This window comes from Anopheles gambiae, chromosome 2 (genome assembly GCF_943734735.2).
Source record: "Anopheles gambiae chromosome 2, idAnoGambNW_F1_1, whole genome shotgun sequence".
NCBI classification, from domain to species: Eukaryota; Metazoa; Arthropoda; class Insecta; order Diptera; family Culicidae; genus Anopheles; species Anopheles gambiae.
Window position 1 is genome coordinate 87,018,884 of NC_064601.1, and position 14,052 is coordinate 87,032,935.

Below are 14,052 nucleotides of genomic sequence, written 5' to 3' on the forward strand. Positions count from 1 at the left end.
TACACAAGAACCAATCATTACCTCGAAGTTGGATACACAATTTTACACCCTTTCTCCCGTTTAGTATGATGATGGCGATTGCCAAACCTAAGACCGTCATCATTAACAGCAAATCCTAGAGTTTGTGAAGACAGTGCCGCGCGTGTGTGTGTCTGGTATGCTTTTATGGAAATTACGATGACATTTTGTTTTCCATTTCCTACCCACCCAGTGGTGAGTTGGCAGGATACGGCATTTGTCATAAACACACTGTTTTCGCTAATTGCGTTATCTGTGCATCGTTCACGGGGAAAGTCAGATTTATGGCACCGCAAACACACTACACCCACGCGGCCAGCTGCAGGTGAAACTTTTAGGCGCGTTCGTTAGTGCTCGGGCGCTCATCAATCAGCCCGTTGATGGCAGGGCGATGATTACGTTACCATAATTTGCCATTAGCAGTACAGCATTAAGCAGAGGCGTTTGCTAGCAAATTGACGTATGCAGGTGATAAGCGTAAATTTGGAACGAATGGAATAATTTTGTGGTTGAAAAAAATGAGGAATATTTTCGTCAATTATTCATCATTTGTTGTTGGCGCTAATTTTAAATTAAGCTAGAATATATTTTCCGGCAATCCAGGGGTTTCAGGGTCAATTTAGGATTGTGAACATAGAATTACAGGGATTTTCCGAGTCGGATTCCAATGTGCAATGCATTATTCAGAGGTCGTGAAATGTTGTATTTGCATCACAATAATTGATAATTAATAATTAGTAATTTCATGGTTTGGATTCAGTTTGACAGCGTTTTGTGAGATGTTAAAAATTGTGTTAAAGATGATGATGTTAGACATTGAAAAATAATTCATAAAAACTTCAAATACAGGGTTTTCCGAGTCACTTTTCGTTATACGCCCCTTCTATATTTTTAGCTAGAACATTGACGTTTCAGCCTATTCTTGGAACATTGGGGTCCTTTCCGTTTTAAGTTCGTAGGCTGAAATTTCAGCCTGTCAGCTGTTTTCATTGTATAGCAGTTTTCGAGCAGCTATCTAAGTGGGTATAATATACAGGTGGGCTTATCCCAAGGTGTATGAATTAAGAAGGCTGATTTTTATCGCTTCTGTTTCTGAATGAAGATTTTAAGAGTGTTTTGAGTATTCCTCAAGCCTCCAGAAAGCTTGTTTGAACAAAAGTTTTCACCCATCCTGTCAAAAAGTGATATTCAAATTTGGTTTGAAAAACATGCTATGAGACCACCTGGACTAGATACACTTTGATTCTAGATTCCACCACGTGATCTCTTTAATGCACTAGTAAACAACAAAAAATGTAAATGTAAAATGTAAACAACACCGTGTTTTCGAGCAGGTACTCGAATCTAATTCTAGATTTGAGGCTAGAATAATCTAGACTGAACATTGCAGGCTAGTTTTTTGTGTGGTTTTGTTTGGAGTGTTTACATGATTTCAACCTCCAACTGTCAAACTCCATACAAAAACTAACTAGAATCGTGAAGAGCCCCATTATTAGAATAGATGATTTCAGCCGCCAACTGTCCAACTCTATATAAAACACTGCCTAGCTAGTTTACCAATAGCTGTCAGACATTCAGCCACTTTCCCAAACTCGATCGACGAGGCACGATAGTTACAGTTGCTTAGATACAACGGTTGCTTTAATTTATTTCATGAGTATCTTGCTCAGTTGTACGTACAATATGGCAAAATATTCAAAAAAACATCCAACGAACCCACCATTTTATGTCATTTTGACAAACGTTCCCGAATTCGATCGGGTTTGGGGAAGTGGCTGATTGTAATTGCATCTCAATAAAATTTCAATGTATCCACTTGATTTTCAACACATCACAAAGAACTGTTCAACGTTGTCCAGAGCCTTATTGAAAATCATGTGAAAGAACTGTCAAATTATCGCGATACAAATACAACATTTGGCAGCTGTTGAAAAACATCTTGCAGGCGGTGAATAATGACGTGCACAGTCGAGCATGACTTGAATAACACTGCAAATAACGTTTGCCCTCACGCGATCTATTTTCATTGCTCCACAGCGGGTGTGTGTCAAGCAGCAGCTAGTGTTCCTATTACGCTACAACGAAGCAAAAGCTCGTGTAAGCGGCAAAATGTTACAAACTAACAGCAAAACAGACAGCTAAAGTAAAGGATTAGGAAAGCGAAACAGAACGGAAGTGTCATTCCATAAGTGAAAAGGATTTCCAGTACAAGCTTAAGAGAAAGGGAGGATCCACACACCACCACACCAAGACACCGGCGGCTTAGCGAAGTGCAAATCTCTCCACCATCCATCTAGCAGCAGTGCGACTTTTCCCTCGTCAAATGCACACATATACCGAGGGTTGGGCACACGAAAAATTCATCCTTCAAGCTGAGTGACTTTCTGACACAGTCTTCTCATGAATGATGCATGAGAAAACCCCCTTTTCAACCCCAGGTGCATCCGACCATTGTGCTTTACGGTCTTGTTTGCTTCTAGTTGTGCGACAGTTCCGCACACTGGCCAAATGAAACCGTCGTTGCGCGGGCAAGTCCTTTCCCGGGCTTTCTGCTTGCACAGAGGTTGGATGACATGCAGGGGAGGCGCTATGTGCTACTTCCTTTTTGCCTATTTCTATGCTACAAAATGGGTGAAGGGAATTAAAAATTCTCCAAAGAGTAGCGGCTAATGAATGGAACAACGATGCACACACACTCCCTCTCTTCAACTGATGCCTTTTTCAATTTACTTTTCACCTCCCCAAACAGAGCGCACTTCACGTAACAAACTCCTCACTTTACAATTCGCGCACAACAATTGATAGGACTGTTGTCGACAGCGGCGAAAACAGACAAAGGTTACTTTCATCTACGCTACACACCTGATTAGCACCAGTCAGCACCACCTTTCCCATCGTGGCCGACTATACCTGAACGGTGTGTTAAACGGATAACAAAGTCTCACACCATTACTCAATATGTCGTTCCTTTCTTTTTATCCTTTCGTGCCCCGGTGTTAAAAGAATTCCATTTTAAACGATCGTTCGTAAACACTTTCCATCCAATGCTATTAAAGGCAACCCACCACCACCCTCCCCTGTTTGGTCTGGTGTGGTAGAGCATCGTGACCCGTGAACAACCATCAACACGGGCACCACAGTGTTGGAGCTGCTGCTGTTGCTGCTGCTGCTGCTGCTAGGATCATTGACTCTTTGCCAGGCTGCAGGTAAAGGAGCTGGTGGTGGAAATGAAAACATGGGAAAAAGAGAAGGGCTCGAGAAATCGAGTCCCCACGGTTGAAAGTATCCTTTGGAAGGAAACCTTTTTTCCATGCTCCAACGATGCAGGTTGAACACGAATGGAATTCCTGTAGGATGAAACCTTCTTGTCTTGTTTGAAGCTGTGCTCACCATACCACCAGCACCAGCAGTAGCAGCAGCTGTATGGAGCGACACATTTTTCATCGTTTTCAGTGTGTAAACAAGAAAGCGGGCAATACAACAACAACAAAAAAGTGGTTGCATTTTTCCACCCCGCTGGTGTGCTATTGCGCTATCGAAGAGTGGAAAGCGAGTGCACAGAATGTCAGAGATTTGTTGCATGCCGTAAAGTAGACTGACAGTCTCGCAAACCCCCTTTTTTGTAACACCTTCGCCTTCGAAGGTGTGACATCTTAAAGGAGCATTCTTTGAATAGCTTTTGAAGCGTGCCATAAACATTATTATATATATTTTTTTTTGTAATGCAAAAGGAACGGTGTGATTAAAAATAGACTAATAAATATTAATTTCATGACACTACAATGCTTATTTATTATGGATTCTCGTGGCATAATTAGGGTCTTCTCGGACGATTCGGATTGATCGAGTCCGTAGCAAGTGGGCATATTTTCATGACGTAGATCTGTATCATTAGATTCTTCAGTTAGATGGTTCAGTTAAATGGTCCTATGGCCTAGTGGCAGCCAGTAAAATTTTCTTTCCATATCCAATGGTCCAAATAACGTAACGTGAGTCTATATCGTTCCTGTTTCCATTCCAAGATTCTCGTTATTGTTAGGATTTTCTATCAATATCGAGTAAAGAACCATACACATTGCATTTATTCATTCATTTAGCAAAAGTATAAAATTTAGCGCATGGATAAACAACAGGATACATGATTTCTGTTCCAAATCAGGCAACGGTCAACTTAGAAATAATAATGTGCACACACAAATCGATACAAGCGACATGCTTCTAAAGAATAAGTCATTGAATAACTTAAATGGATCGGCGATAACATATTGAGAGGACATAGTAATGCCCAAGTACTGACCAATGTCCAAGAAATCCCAGTTTGATCCCGCGAATAAACTCTGAATCAGAGTTTATCGGAACATTTTTCCAGTTTTTCGACCGCATCCATGAAAGCGAGTCGTGCGAACCTCGTATCTCAAGCAATATAACAGATTATTCGTTACATCCAAATCTACAGTCACATCCCTGGAGTTGAACTCGCCTATACAACCCAAAGCGAAATGATTAGACTTGAATAAGTCTAGGCCTCATTCGAATGAATCCACAAACTCAAAGGATGTTATGGAACAAAGGCATTAAGAAAATATGAGAAAACATCAAATCCTGAAACCTCCTGAGGTCACTCGTGCCTCACAAATTCTGCCAACGTGCCATGCAGAACGCTTGTAGACTTATTAATAGTTATGTTATGAGTACTCTCTTAAGGATAAAAACATCAAAAATTGATATAAACTTCGAGCATTTCGTTTGATTTTATGACAGTTTTGGAGAAACTTCAGGCTACATTTCTATTGAGATCTCCCTAAAAAACAATATAGTTTACAACTATACATAATTTATCAACACATTAAGGCAATTGGAAACAAAAGGCTTATTATTCAGAAGAATAAAAACTTGTTGACAGACAACCTCTCATGTTCGTATACAAACAAGAGTACTTCACCATGCTGCAAACAATCACTTGCCGTAATGCTCACAGACCGACCCACAACAAGAAGCATGATTGATTACTATTTATAAAGTTTTAAGACCTTTTCTCCGCTGCTCTAGACATCACCATCCGCTCAAGTATGCCCGAGAGCCCAAGGATTAGAGCACGTTCCAATGTTTAGAAAGGACAATAAGCGGCCGTTCTGTCCCTCACTCCTCACTTTCGATAAAAGAGAGGTGGTTTTGAACACTCAAATCGATATTTCCCATACAGATCATTCATTCCTCTCCATTTGCGGCTTTCGCTCACCCTTTGCAGCAGCGTAGCAATTTGTCGATGTTTCTGCGCTATTGCGGAACATTATGCTGGCCAGCTTTTCACGTCACAATTGCGAGGAGCTATTCTGAGTATGGTAAGACATCCTCTTTGCTTGACACTTCCGGGAGAGACGTTACGAGCGTGGCGCGCGCCGTGACAGTTGCACACCGGTTCCGCACAACATCATGCCAGAAACATTCTTGAGTGCACCCGCTTTGCATTTTGCAGCAAGCACGTCAGGTCGGGTCGGTCAAGTGTGAATACAAAACGGCTACGCTGGACACAGCTGCCCCTGGGAGGGAGGATAAGGTGAACTCCATGCGATGCAAGCAAGCCGGTCAAAATCATGAATAATAAACCCTGCGCATTGCAGCCTTATCTCCCGCAGGACGGCCTGCAGCACGCTCTCTTTCCAATGCAGGGTGGTTTCCTGGGTTTTATTTTTCCATGCCAAGCTTATTCAAAACATCCAGCACGTGCGCGATGGCGATGGCTAATAGCAAAAAAAAAGGTGCCACTGGAAAAAGTCACAAATATGAAAAACCGAGCAATATATCACACTTCCTATCATAAGGCCCATACACACTAACGAAGGTTTTTATGCAGCAGAAGCCATTGCTAGCCGTTAAAACGACGAACAAAATGAAACGCTAATTAACAGGCTATTTTAGTGGAAATTTTAAACCCCCAACCCGGGGTTCCGAAAGTCACCGAAAGGAAGGAGCCTCCGTCCGTTGCTGCGCATCGTGGCTCGTCGTCTGTTCGCCTCGGCACGGCAAACCGGGGAGAGTAAATTAATTACACTTCAGACAGGAACACGCCCGACGACCTATTGAATATGCAAATTTATGCTGAGTTATCATCCGAGCGAGCCTTAGTCACACGGACTACAGCATATGATAGAAAAGGAAGGAGGAGAAGAAACTAACAAACTGCCCCCTATCCCCCGTACGTACTTAATGGGCTGCTTTACTGGAAGCAAGAAAACGTCGCGTCGTTTGGGTAATGAAAGGATACAATTTTGTCCCATAATAATGTTTTTCAAAAAAAGCTGTCATAGAGGTAGCAACAGGAGAAAGATGAGGAGCAATTCTAGAGCGGTTTGGGTTTGGATGGCGTGTACATTTGAGACTTATGGTTATTGGAATAGCGAAGAATATTCTGAAAAGGATTAATTGAGTTGAATTGAACGACTTCGTTAGAGCAGTCTGTGAATTCTAGGTGAGCAAGAATGACTGTGAAGTGAAGTTGATCTAGTTCCAGGACCTATTTCCATATTCGTGCCTTGGAGGTTTCGTTGAATTGGATCCCGACTTTGAAGCAGCTCTTAAAATTTCCTTGAAATTCTCTGAACTTTCTATGATGTTTTAAATCTTTGAAAAAGCAAAATACATCAGAAATGCTGATGCATAAGAAAATACTTACAGAATTGAAAGTATTTAAGCAGAACAGATTCTAGAAATCATTACATTGCCTTACTCAAGCTAAGCCACGCTACTTTGCGACTTACCCGCACCGATTGATATAAATACACCGAACGCTCCAAAATGGATAAGAGCGCTAAGTCCTAGATTAAAAACCAATTTTCGACCACTGCCGGGCGAATCCAGATAAGCTTCGTTGACAAGCCGTAGGCCGAGAGAGCTGCGGGACGCAATCTTTATGACTCGTCGAACGAATGATAGAAGGTTCGGGGTAGCACCTAACCGTCTGGTTGGTCACCTTGCAGCTCTCAGAAGTCCCGACTGCAGTTTGCATTGGTTCGTCGAGTGTAGTAAACGTGTGAAGATGGCACGTTCGAGTCTAACATTTTCGCTGCTTGTGGCCTCGGTTGCCTTATTTGCTGCTGCTGGGCTGGTGGATGGCACCCGCTTCCAGGGTACGATCGATTGGAGTCGTGTGAGGCCGCTGAACGAATTTCCTCACATTGCTGCACGGGTGGATCAGCTGAAGAAGGTGCATTTTGATGAGGGTTTCAAAGCGCCTTCAGCACGCATTGTTGGTGGATCGATTGCAACTGCAGGACAGATCCCTTACCAGGTACTGTATTAAAAAAGTTTACTCGGTGTTCAACAACTCTAACCCGTCAGCCCTCTGGATTTGTGTCTATTCCAATGCAAGGTTGCCATCCTCTCGGACCTGGAAGCCGGACAGGCCCTATGCGGTGGCGTTCTGCTGTCGAACAACTTTGTGCTAACGGCCGGCGTTTGCGTCGAAAATACGTCCGGTGGTGTGGTCGTGCTCGGAGCGCTCAACCTGCAGAACGAGGCGGAAGCGGGCCAGGTTAGGATCACCTTCGCGGCCGGTGACGTTCGGCTGCACGAAGAGTTTTTGGCTGTGATCTTCCGCAACAACATCGCTGCCATTCGTCTGTCCGAGCCGGTTAGCTTTAGCGATCGTATTCAACCGGTGCGCATTCCGGCAGCCGCGGACGGCCGTACCTTTGCCGGTGCACTGGCAACGGTCAGCGGGTTCGGGCGGACTTCCGACTCGAGCACATCCTTCTCCGATGTGCTGCGGTACGTGCGCAATCCCATCATGACCAATGCCGACTGTTTCGCTACGGCCTGGGGAGGACTGATCGATGGGCAGAAGATGTGTCTGCACTACATGGAGGCAAGGGCACCTTGCGATGGAGACGTTGGTGGCCCCATGACGGTGGCGGACGGTGGCAGCACGCTGCTGGTCGGTCTGTACTCGTTCGGTTCGGTGCTGGGATGTGAAAGCGATTGGCCGGCAGTGTTTGTGCGCATTACCTTCTACCGGCAGTGGATCGTGGCTAATACGGATGTGACGCAGGCTGGGTTGTAAAGCACGGGCGCAGGATAAGCAGAGTGTGTTTGCGTGGCGTGAGTCGACCAAGTTACAAAGGTTACCATGGCAAAACCCAGCAATGGGCGGTAAAATCGCTCATCATAACACCACCAATAAAGCTGGAGACACCTGGACAGAAGCACACACACAGGGTCCGATCAAGGGGACTATAAACAACAGAACAGTGCGCACACTGATAAGATACACGAGGATGCAAGGAGATGGAAGATATTGAATAAAGGTGACTTGGTCGATCGGTCGTATCTTTACCGCACCTGTGAGAGTCGTTGTTTTGATTTCAATGTGGTGAAATGATTTCGTAACGTGGCTCTATTCTCAAACAAATAGTTTTGGACTAATCACCTTACTTAATTTGAAGCGCCGATACAATGTAATAAAACCAAAAGATAAAATATGTACGACTCTAAACCCCTCTTTGAACAAGATGAGTTTTTGCTAGACTCGTAGTCCAGATAAGACTTTGTATTATATCCTTCCTGAGTTCGACTCTAATATGAACTCAGGCACTGACTACGTCCAACTGACCTAAAATTATGCTATTGATAGTTAATATGCTGACAATGGTGGTCGCCAATATACACCAACTGTGCCGATTCTGGAGCTAAAAAAGAAATATAAAGGAGTCCATGCAAATGCTGCTCTAATAATGATAAAGCATCTGCGTCCATCACTACATAAGGGATGGGTCGAAAAGATGACCAAAATAGTTTTGAAATTAAAGTTTCCTTTGATTTGTTTCAATAAAATATTGCAATTTAGTATGCATTATTAACCAGGTAACTTTTGAAATAAATCAATATTTATTTATCCCGGCAGCTGCTGCAACTGCAAACTGATGATCTTTCAACGGATCCTAGTCACGGCACCAGCTTAACACACACAAAATATTATAATTTTAAAGTCAAAGCAGCTTCTGAAGTTGATTTTGTTACTTGTTTGAAAACAGCCACTGAACTAGCATGTAATGACATTTTTTTATCGCTTGTCCAACGTTCTTCTGGACATATCTGCTTCTCGGAACCACATCTAACAAAGTACCGGCATCCTGTCCGATCACACTCCGACACAAGATAAAATATAAATAAGAAAATTAATTAAGAGATAAAAAGAAAATTTAAATTGGAAATCCTTTGCAAATTGCCAGCCAGAATGATACTCGCGCTACAACCGACATTGAGAAATGTTCACACCACGCGATGGAAACCATCATCATATCTCGGTTATTTTGGTTACCGTAACGGAACGCTGATTTTGTCAGCTTTCGGCTCGTGGCCTCCCATCCTCCATCCTTTTTTTGCGTCACATTCTGGGAAGAGGAACGGACTAGATTCGCTACACCATTTCGGTGTTCACCCCGCACCGCAAAGGATGTACACAAAAGAAAGTTGAAATCCTGGCCTTCTGGCTCACGGCTCGGAAAAACCGTAGATTGAGGATAGCTAAGGCTCCCCCCTCGGGGTTTTGGTTTTGGTGCTTTGCGTTCGTTCTTCGTGTGATACGCGCGCGCGCGCAAGAGTGTGTTTTATTAAATCTTGCATTGAGACACGGCATGCGACCAAGTTCAAAAGCTTTCAGGTTGATCCTCCGCAATGAAAAAGGACAACCTTATCTACTGCAAACATTCAGCAGCCACAGTTGATGGAATTCTCTATGCTTTATTTACGGCAAAGCTGCCGGGAGAGCATAATGATAAGCACCGAAGGATATGCCGATGGGTCACCCCAGAGCCAGAGTCTGTACGTCTCTGTGTGTAAGGAAAAGCCACCGTTTCGGTGTTCTCAAGTGGTGGCTTCTACGTCTAACGTATTTATCTGTCTAAGATGTTTGCCAGGCTCAAACAAACACACGCTCACACGAACAGACACAACGTCGCAAAAAGGGCATCATCAAAACGATCACAGCACAGCACAGTCTTTGCAGTCGTCGGGTCGGTGATCCTTTTTATGTGAATTTAAGGACTCTTCGTCTGTGCTTCGGTAGAATTCGGAGCGCGCAATCATTTCTATCATATTTACCCTTGTTGTTTTGATGGGTTTTCTCTCCGTACCGATTCTCGCATCGAGCAGGCGGAATGGGATAGGATATGTCATTGCTTTGTGCTTATTCTTTTATTCCCCGGTTCACCCTGTTATTGTGCCAAGCGGCTCCAAGCGATGACTGGGCAGAGAATTGATGGGACGGTTTGATGGCAAAATAAATACGAAGGTGTGTGTGTGTGGGTCGGGGGCAGCAGATGGAAACTCAGAACATAACCCCCTCCGCCAAACGAGAGCTAAATTTGATTTGATAAAATCGCGTCCGACGGTCGTCGTCGCCGTTGTCATAGTCAGGAGATGGCAAATGCTCCAACAAACCGGAACCAAAAATAAAGAATAAAAATCCAAAAAGAAAGGAAAAAGCAATGTACTTACTTAAAAGCAAAGCCGCCACTTTGTCTGTGAACCCACCCCCCTCCCCTTTTTGGGTTACAAAGCGGTAAAAGATGATGAATATTTGATGATGGATTCGTTTAAAAAAACGGCTTCAAACCAACCCTCCCAGACCTGGAACCACGATTTGATGAAGATGTATTATAAATTCGATAAAACATTATTGAACACTGCTTACACGTCACACGTCCGCCCGGATGTATGAAAAAGCCGTTAAAACGACGTCACAACAGCGTTGGTCGGATAAAAACGTTGGAGTTGGTTTCATCGGTGCATTAACGATTCAACGTTACGGATGTTATTAATAGCGCACAATGCGTTCGACGGTAAAGAGATTTTTCCTCTGTTGTCAATAACGAAGAATCGACGGGAAAACATGAGGGGGTTCAATCTCAACTCTAATCGCGCCGAAGTTGATGAATGATTGAACGATTTTTTTTCGCACCACCTACGTGTCTGAGATTTATGCAATGTTTAGATATGATAACTTAGAGCTTTCATGGCCTCTTGGTCTTGGTGTATGAGTGTGTGATGAGTTGCTATTTTTCACCGTCGATGTTTATTTCCAAAACCAACCCATTTTCTGCACACCTCATCAATGAAAGCCGCACATGTTTCCGTGTGTCCGTGTCTTACCGGCGCAAGACTCGGTGTGCTTGTAGCAATTTTTCATCATTCAAAATGCTTTCAGCCGCACACGTAAATACCTCTGCTGTGCCACTTGGAACATTGGAGGCGGCATGCTCATAAAAGCGATGAGGCAAAACCGCCTTGCTTGCCATCGTCGAGCAACGGGTAGCACACAAACAGAGAGAGAAAAAGTGGTGTATTTTCAAATCGAATAAATTTTTAATTTCAAACAAACATCGTCAGACAGCAAGAGAAAAGCAAAAGGAAGGCAAAGAAAAGCAACAAAAATACGGAACAAATTCAATATCCTTTGGTCACGTTTGTTTGTCGTTCGATAACCAGGAAAAACGAAAGGAGAAAATTGACATCATCGAATGGAAATAATAACGCAAAAAAAATGGGTTCGCACGTAACATGAACCGCTATAGACGAAGAATTCACAGACACCATAAGAATGCGCCCCCGGTTGGAAGGTGTGAAATTACTCCACACCTGGCTTCGCATGGCCACAGACACAGACGATATCATAACACTACACACAACATTTCCTTTCGTCCAAGGCAAAAAAAAAAAAAACACGGAAATAAAAACTATTCACAAGCTACAACACTCAGGGGCTGCCACCGTGGTACTCGAAAACCAATCGTTAGATAAAAATAGATTCCTATTAGTCGGTCACCTTTCTCTTCCAACGGCATCGCCACTAACCCTTCCAGAGTGCTATCCAATACAGCGCCAACCGCACCTCCCTTACCAGAAGAAGAGCATCCTTTATGGAGCCAGAGCTAATAAACTGGCAGACCGGCCGGCCGACCGACCGACTGGCCTATGCCTTCTCTCTGTCTTTTTTCCGATCGAAAGCAATTCTTCGCACGATTGGCATTTGGCGCGCCTACTTCAGGGTTTGGATTGTGGATTGAAGCGGGCAGAAAAGTTTTGATTGTTTTTCTGCGATCAATTTATCCCTGCTCTCGCACGGATGGCAGGCAGCCCAGCGGCGTGACATGGCGACGGGCCAAGTGTGTCAAGGTACTGGCAGCCTGGGATTACGGAAGCGGAAAGGAAGCAAAAACAAAAAGTTGGGAATTGAACGGTGAGCTAGATTTAATTATTAAGTTGCACGGGTTCAATTTCCTATTATTTTATTGCAATCCTACTAACATTGACATTTTGATAAGGGAATGGTTTGCAGAATACATATAAAAAGGGTAAAATGTGTGTTATGTTTTCTACCCTTCTGAGAATGAGAAGATTTAAAACCAAATTTGAAATCATTCAAACTCAACCACAATCACAAATATCCTGTAAGCTGGTTAATGATTCTACGAAGTCTTTAGTATACCAAGTAGGACTTCGAAACATTCCTTCCACAAAATTGTAAAACCATCGTCCACACTTAGTAGTAGAGATGTGCGCACTGAATAAGAGTTGAGCAGAGTTGAGCACGAAAACTTTGCTTGAAACTCGTTGCGCATTCCATTTTAACGACTCAATCATTAAGAATTGTATTAACACTGTAACAGAGTTTTAACCCCTTAAATAGTAGTTAATTGTACGCCCAGATAATGAGTGAGTTGATCTCAAAAAGAGTGAGTTACTAGTCGGGACAGTGGACGATTGAGTTCAAGCAGAAAGGAAAAAAACGAAGGCGTGTAATGGATTATTTATTAAGAATCTTTAAAGAATGAATTAAATATTGAAACCTCTATAGCCACACATGTGGTTGGGTAATTCTGATTCAGATTCATTAAACTGGATGAATCTTTGAAATGATCCAATGAATCTGAATCTCAATTGGAAAGATTCATGAATTTCAACGATTCATGAATCTCTTACATTCACGAATCTCAAACGATTTATGAATCTTGAAAGATTCATGAAACCCATAAGATTCATATATTTCGAAAGATTTACGAATCTGTAGGGATTTATAAATCTTCAAAAAAACATTTTCAAAATCATACATGTCTAAAGATTCATGAATCCATGGAGATTCATGAATCTTAATGGATACATGCATCTTGGAAGATTCATGAATCTATCTAGGAAAATTACGATCTATACATAATCATAAATCTATAGAGATTCATGAATAATTAGAGATACACAAATCTTTAGAGATTCATGAATCTTTAGAGATTCGATTCGAGATTTGATTCACTCATCCCTGACGATTCATATAAATGAATCTCAACGAAAAATTCATAAAACCTAACACTAGTTTAAATAACGACAAGTTTATGTATAGAGTTGAGGAGTAAGTGAGTTGAATCCGAAAAGAGCGATAGAGACTCGACCGAAAATATGAGTGCATTGAATCGCAATGGACTAATGATTTATGTTGCGCATCATTTTTTAATAAATAGTTACAGAATGAACCTAAGACCAAAATTTCTAAACCCTCTCTTCTAAAATGATTCAAATCATTAAAACGAGAGACTTTTGGAATCTCTACTCTGTAGTACACTTTCCATGCATCAATTCCGGGGAAAAACAAGGTCAACCATCCCGTCTAGCCGTCGCTTAATCAAATACAAAACGGTTTATTCAACCACCAAATTCAATCGAAAAAGCGATATTTTATAACAACAGACCAGCGCACACTCAACCCACACATACTGTATCAATCGATGGAAGATTAAATATCGTTTGTTACAGGCACCACCATCCTTTTTCCTTCCACGTACCAGTCACTTTCCTTCGCCCCAACAAAACTCCCCGGGTTTGAGTGTCACGACGGGGTGGTGTGGTTGCTGTAAAAAGGGTTGCTTTCGATATTCATACATCAAACGCACACACAGCGGCCCACATGTGAAGGACACAATTTGATTGAATTCGATTTTGACAGTGTGTCCTCGATCCGATCGCTCCGTTCCCAGCAACAAAACGGAG

At 42.7% G+C, this 14,052-nt stretch overlaps 2 protein-coding genes across 2 annotated transcripts in view; one reads left to right on the plus strand and one right to left on the minus strand.

Moving 5' to 3' along the window:
• The window catches only part of LOC1276327 (cold shock domain-containing protein CG9705), a 33,338-nt gene that overhangs the window by 3,707 nt on the left and 15,579 nt on the right, over nucleotides 1–14,052 (minus strand). The window lies entirely within an intron of this gene.
• LOC3290013 (brachyurin) lies at nucleotides 7,016–8,354 on the plus strand. Its single transcript, XM_556287.4, has 2 exons — nucleotides 7,016–7,306; nucleotides 7,388–8,354. Exons 1-2 carry the CDS (start codon nucleotides 7,055–7,057, stop codon nucleotides 8,075–8,077), a joined length of 942 nt encoding a protein of 313 aa, XP_556287.4. The 5' UTR covers nucleotides 7,016–7,054; the 3' UTR covers nucleotides 8,078–8,354.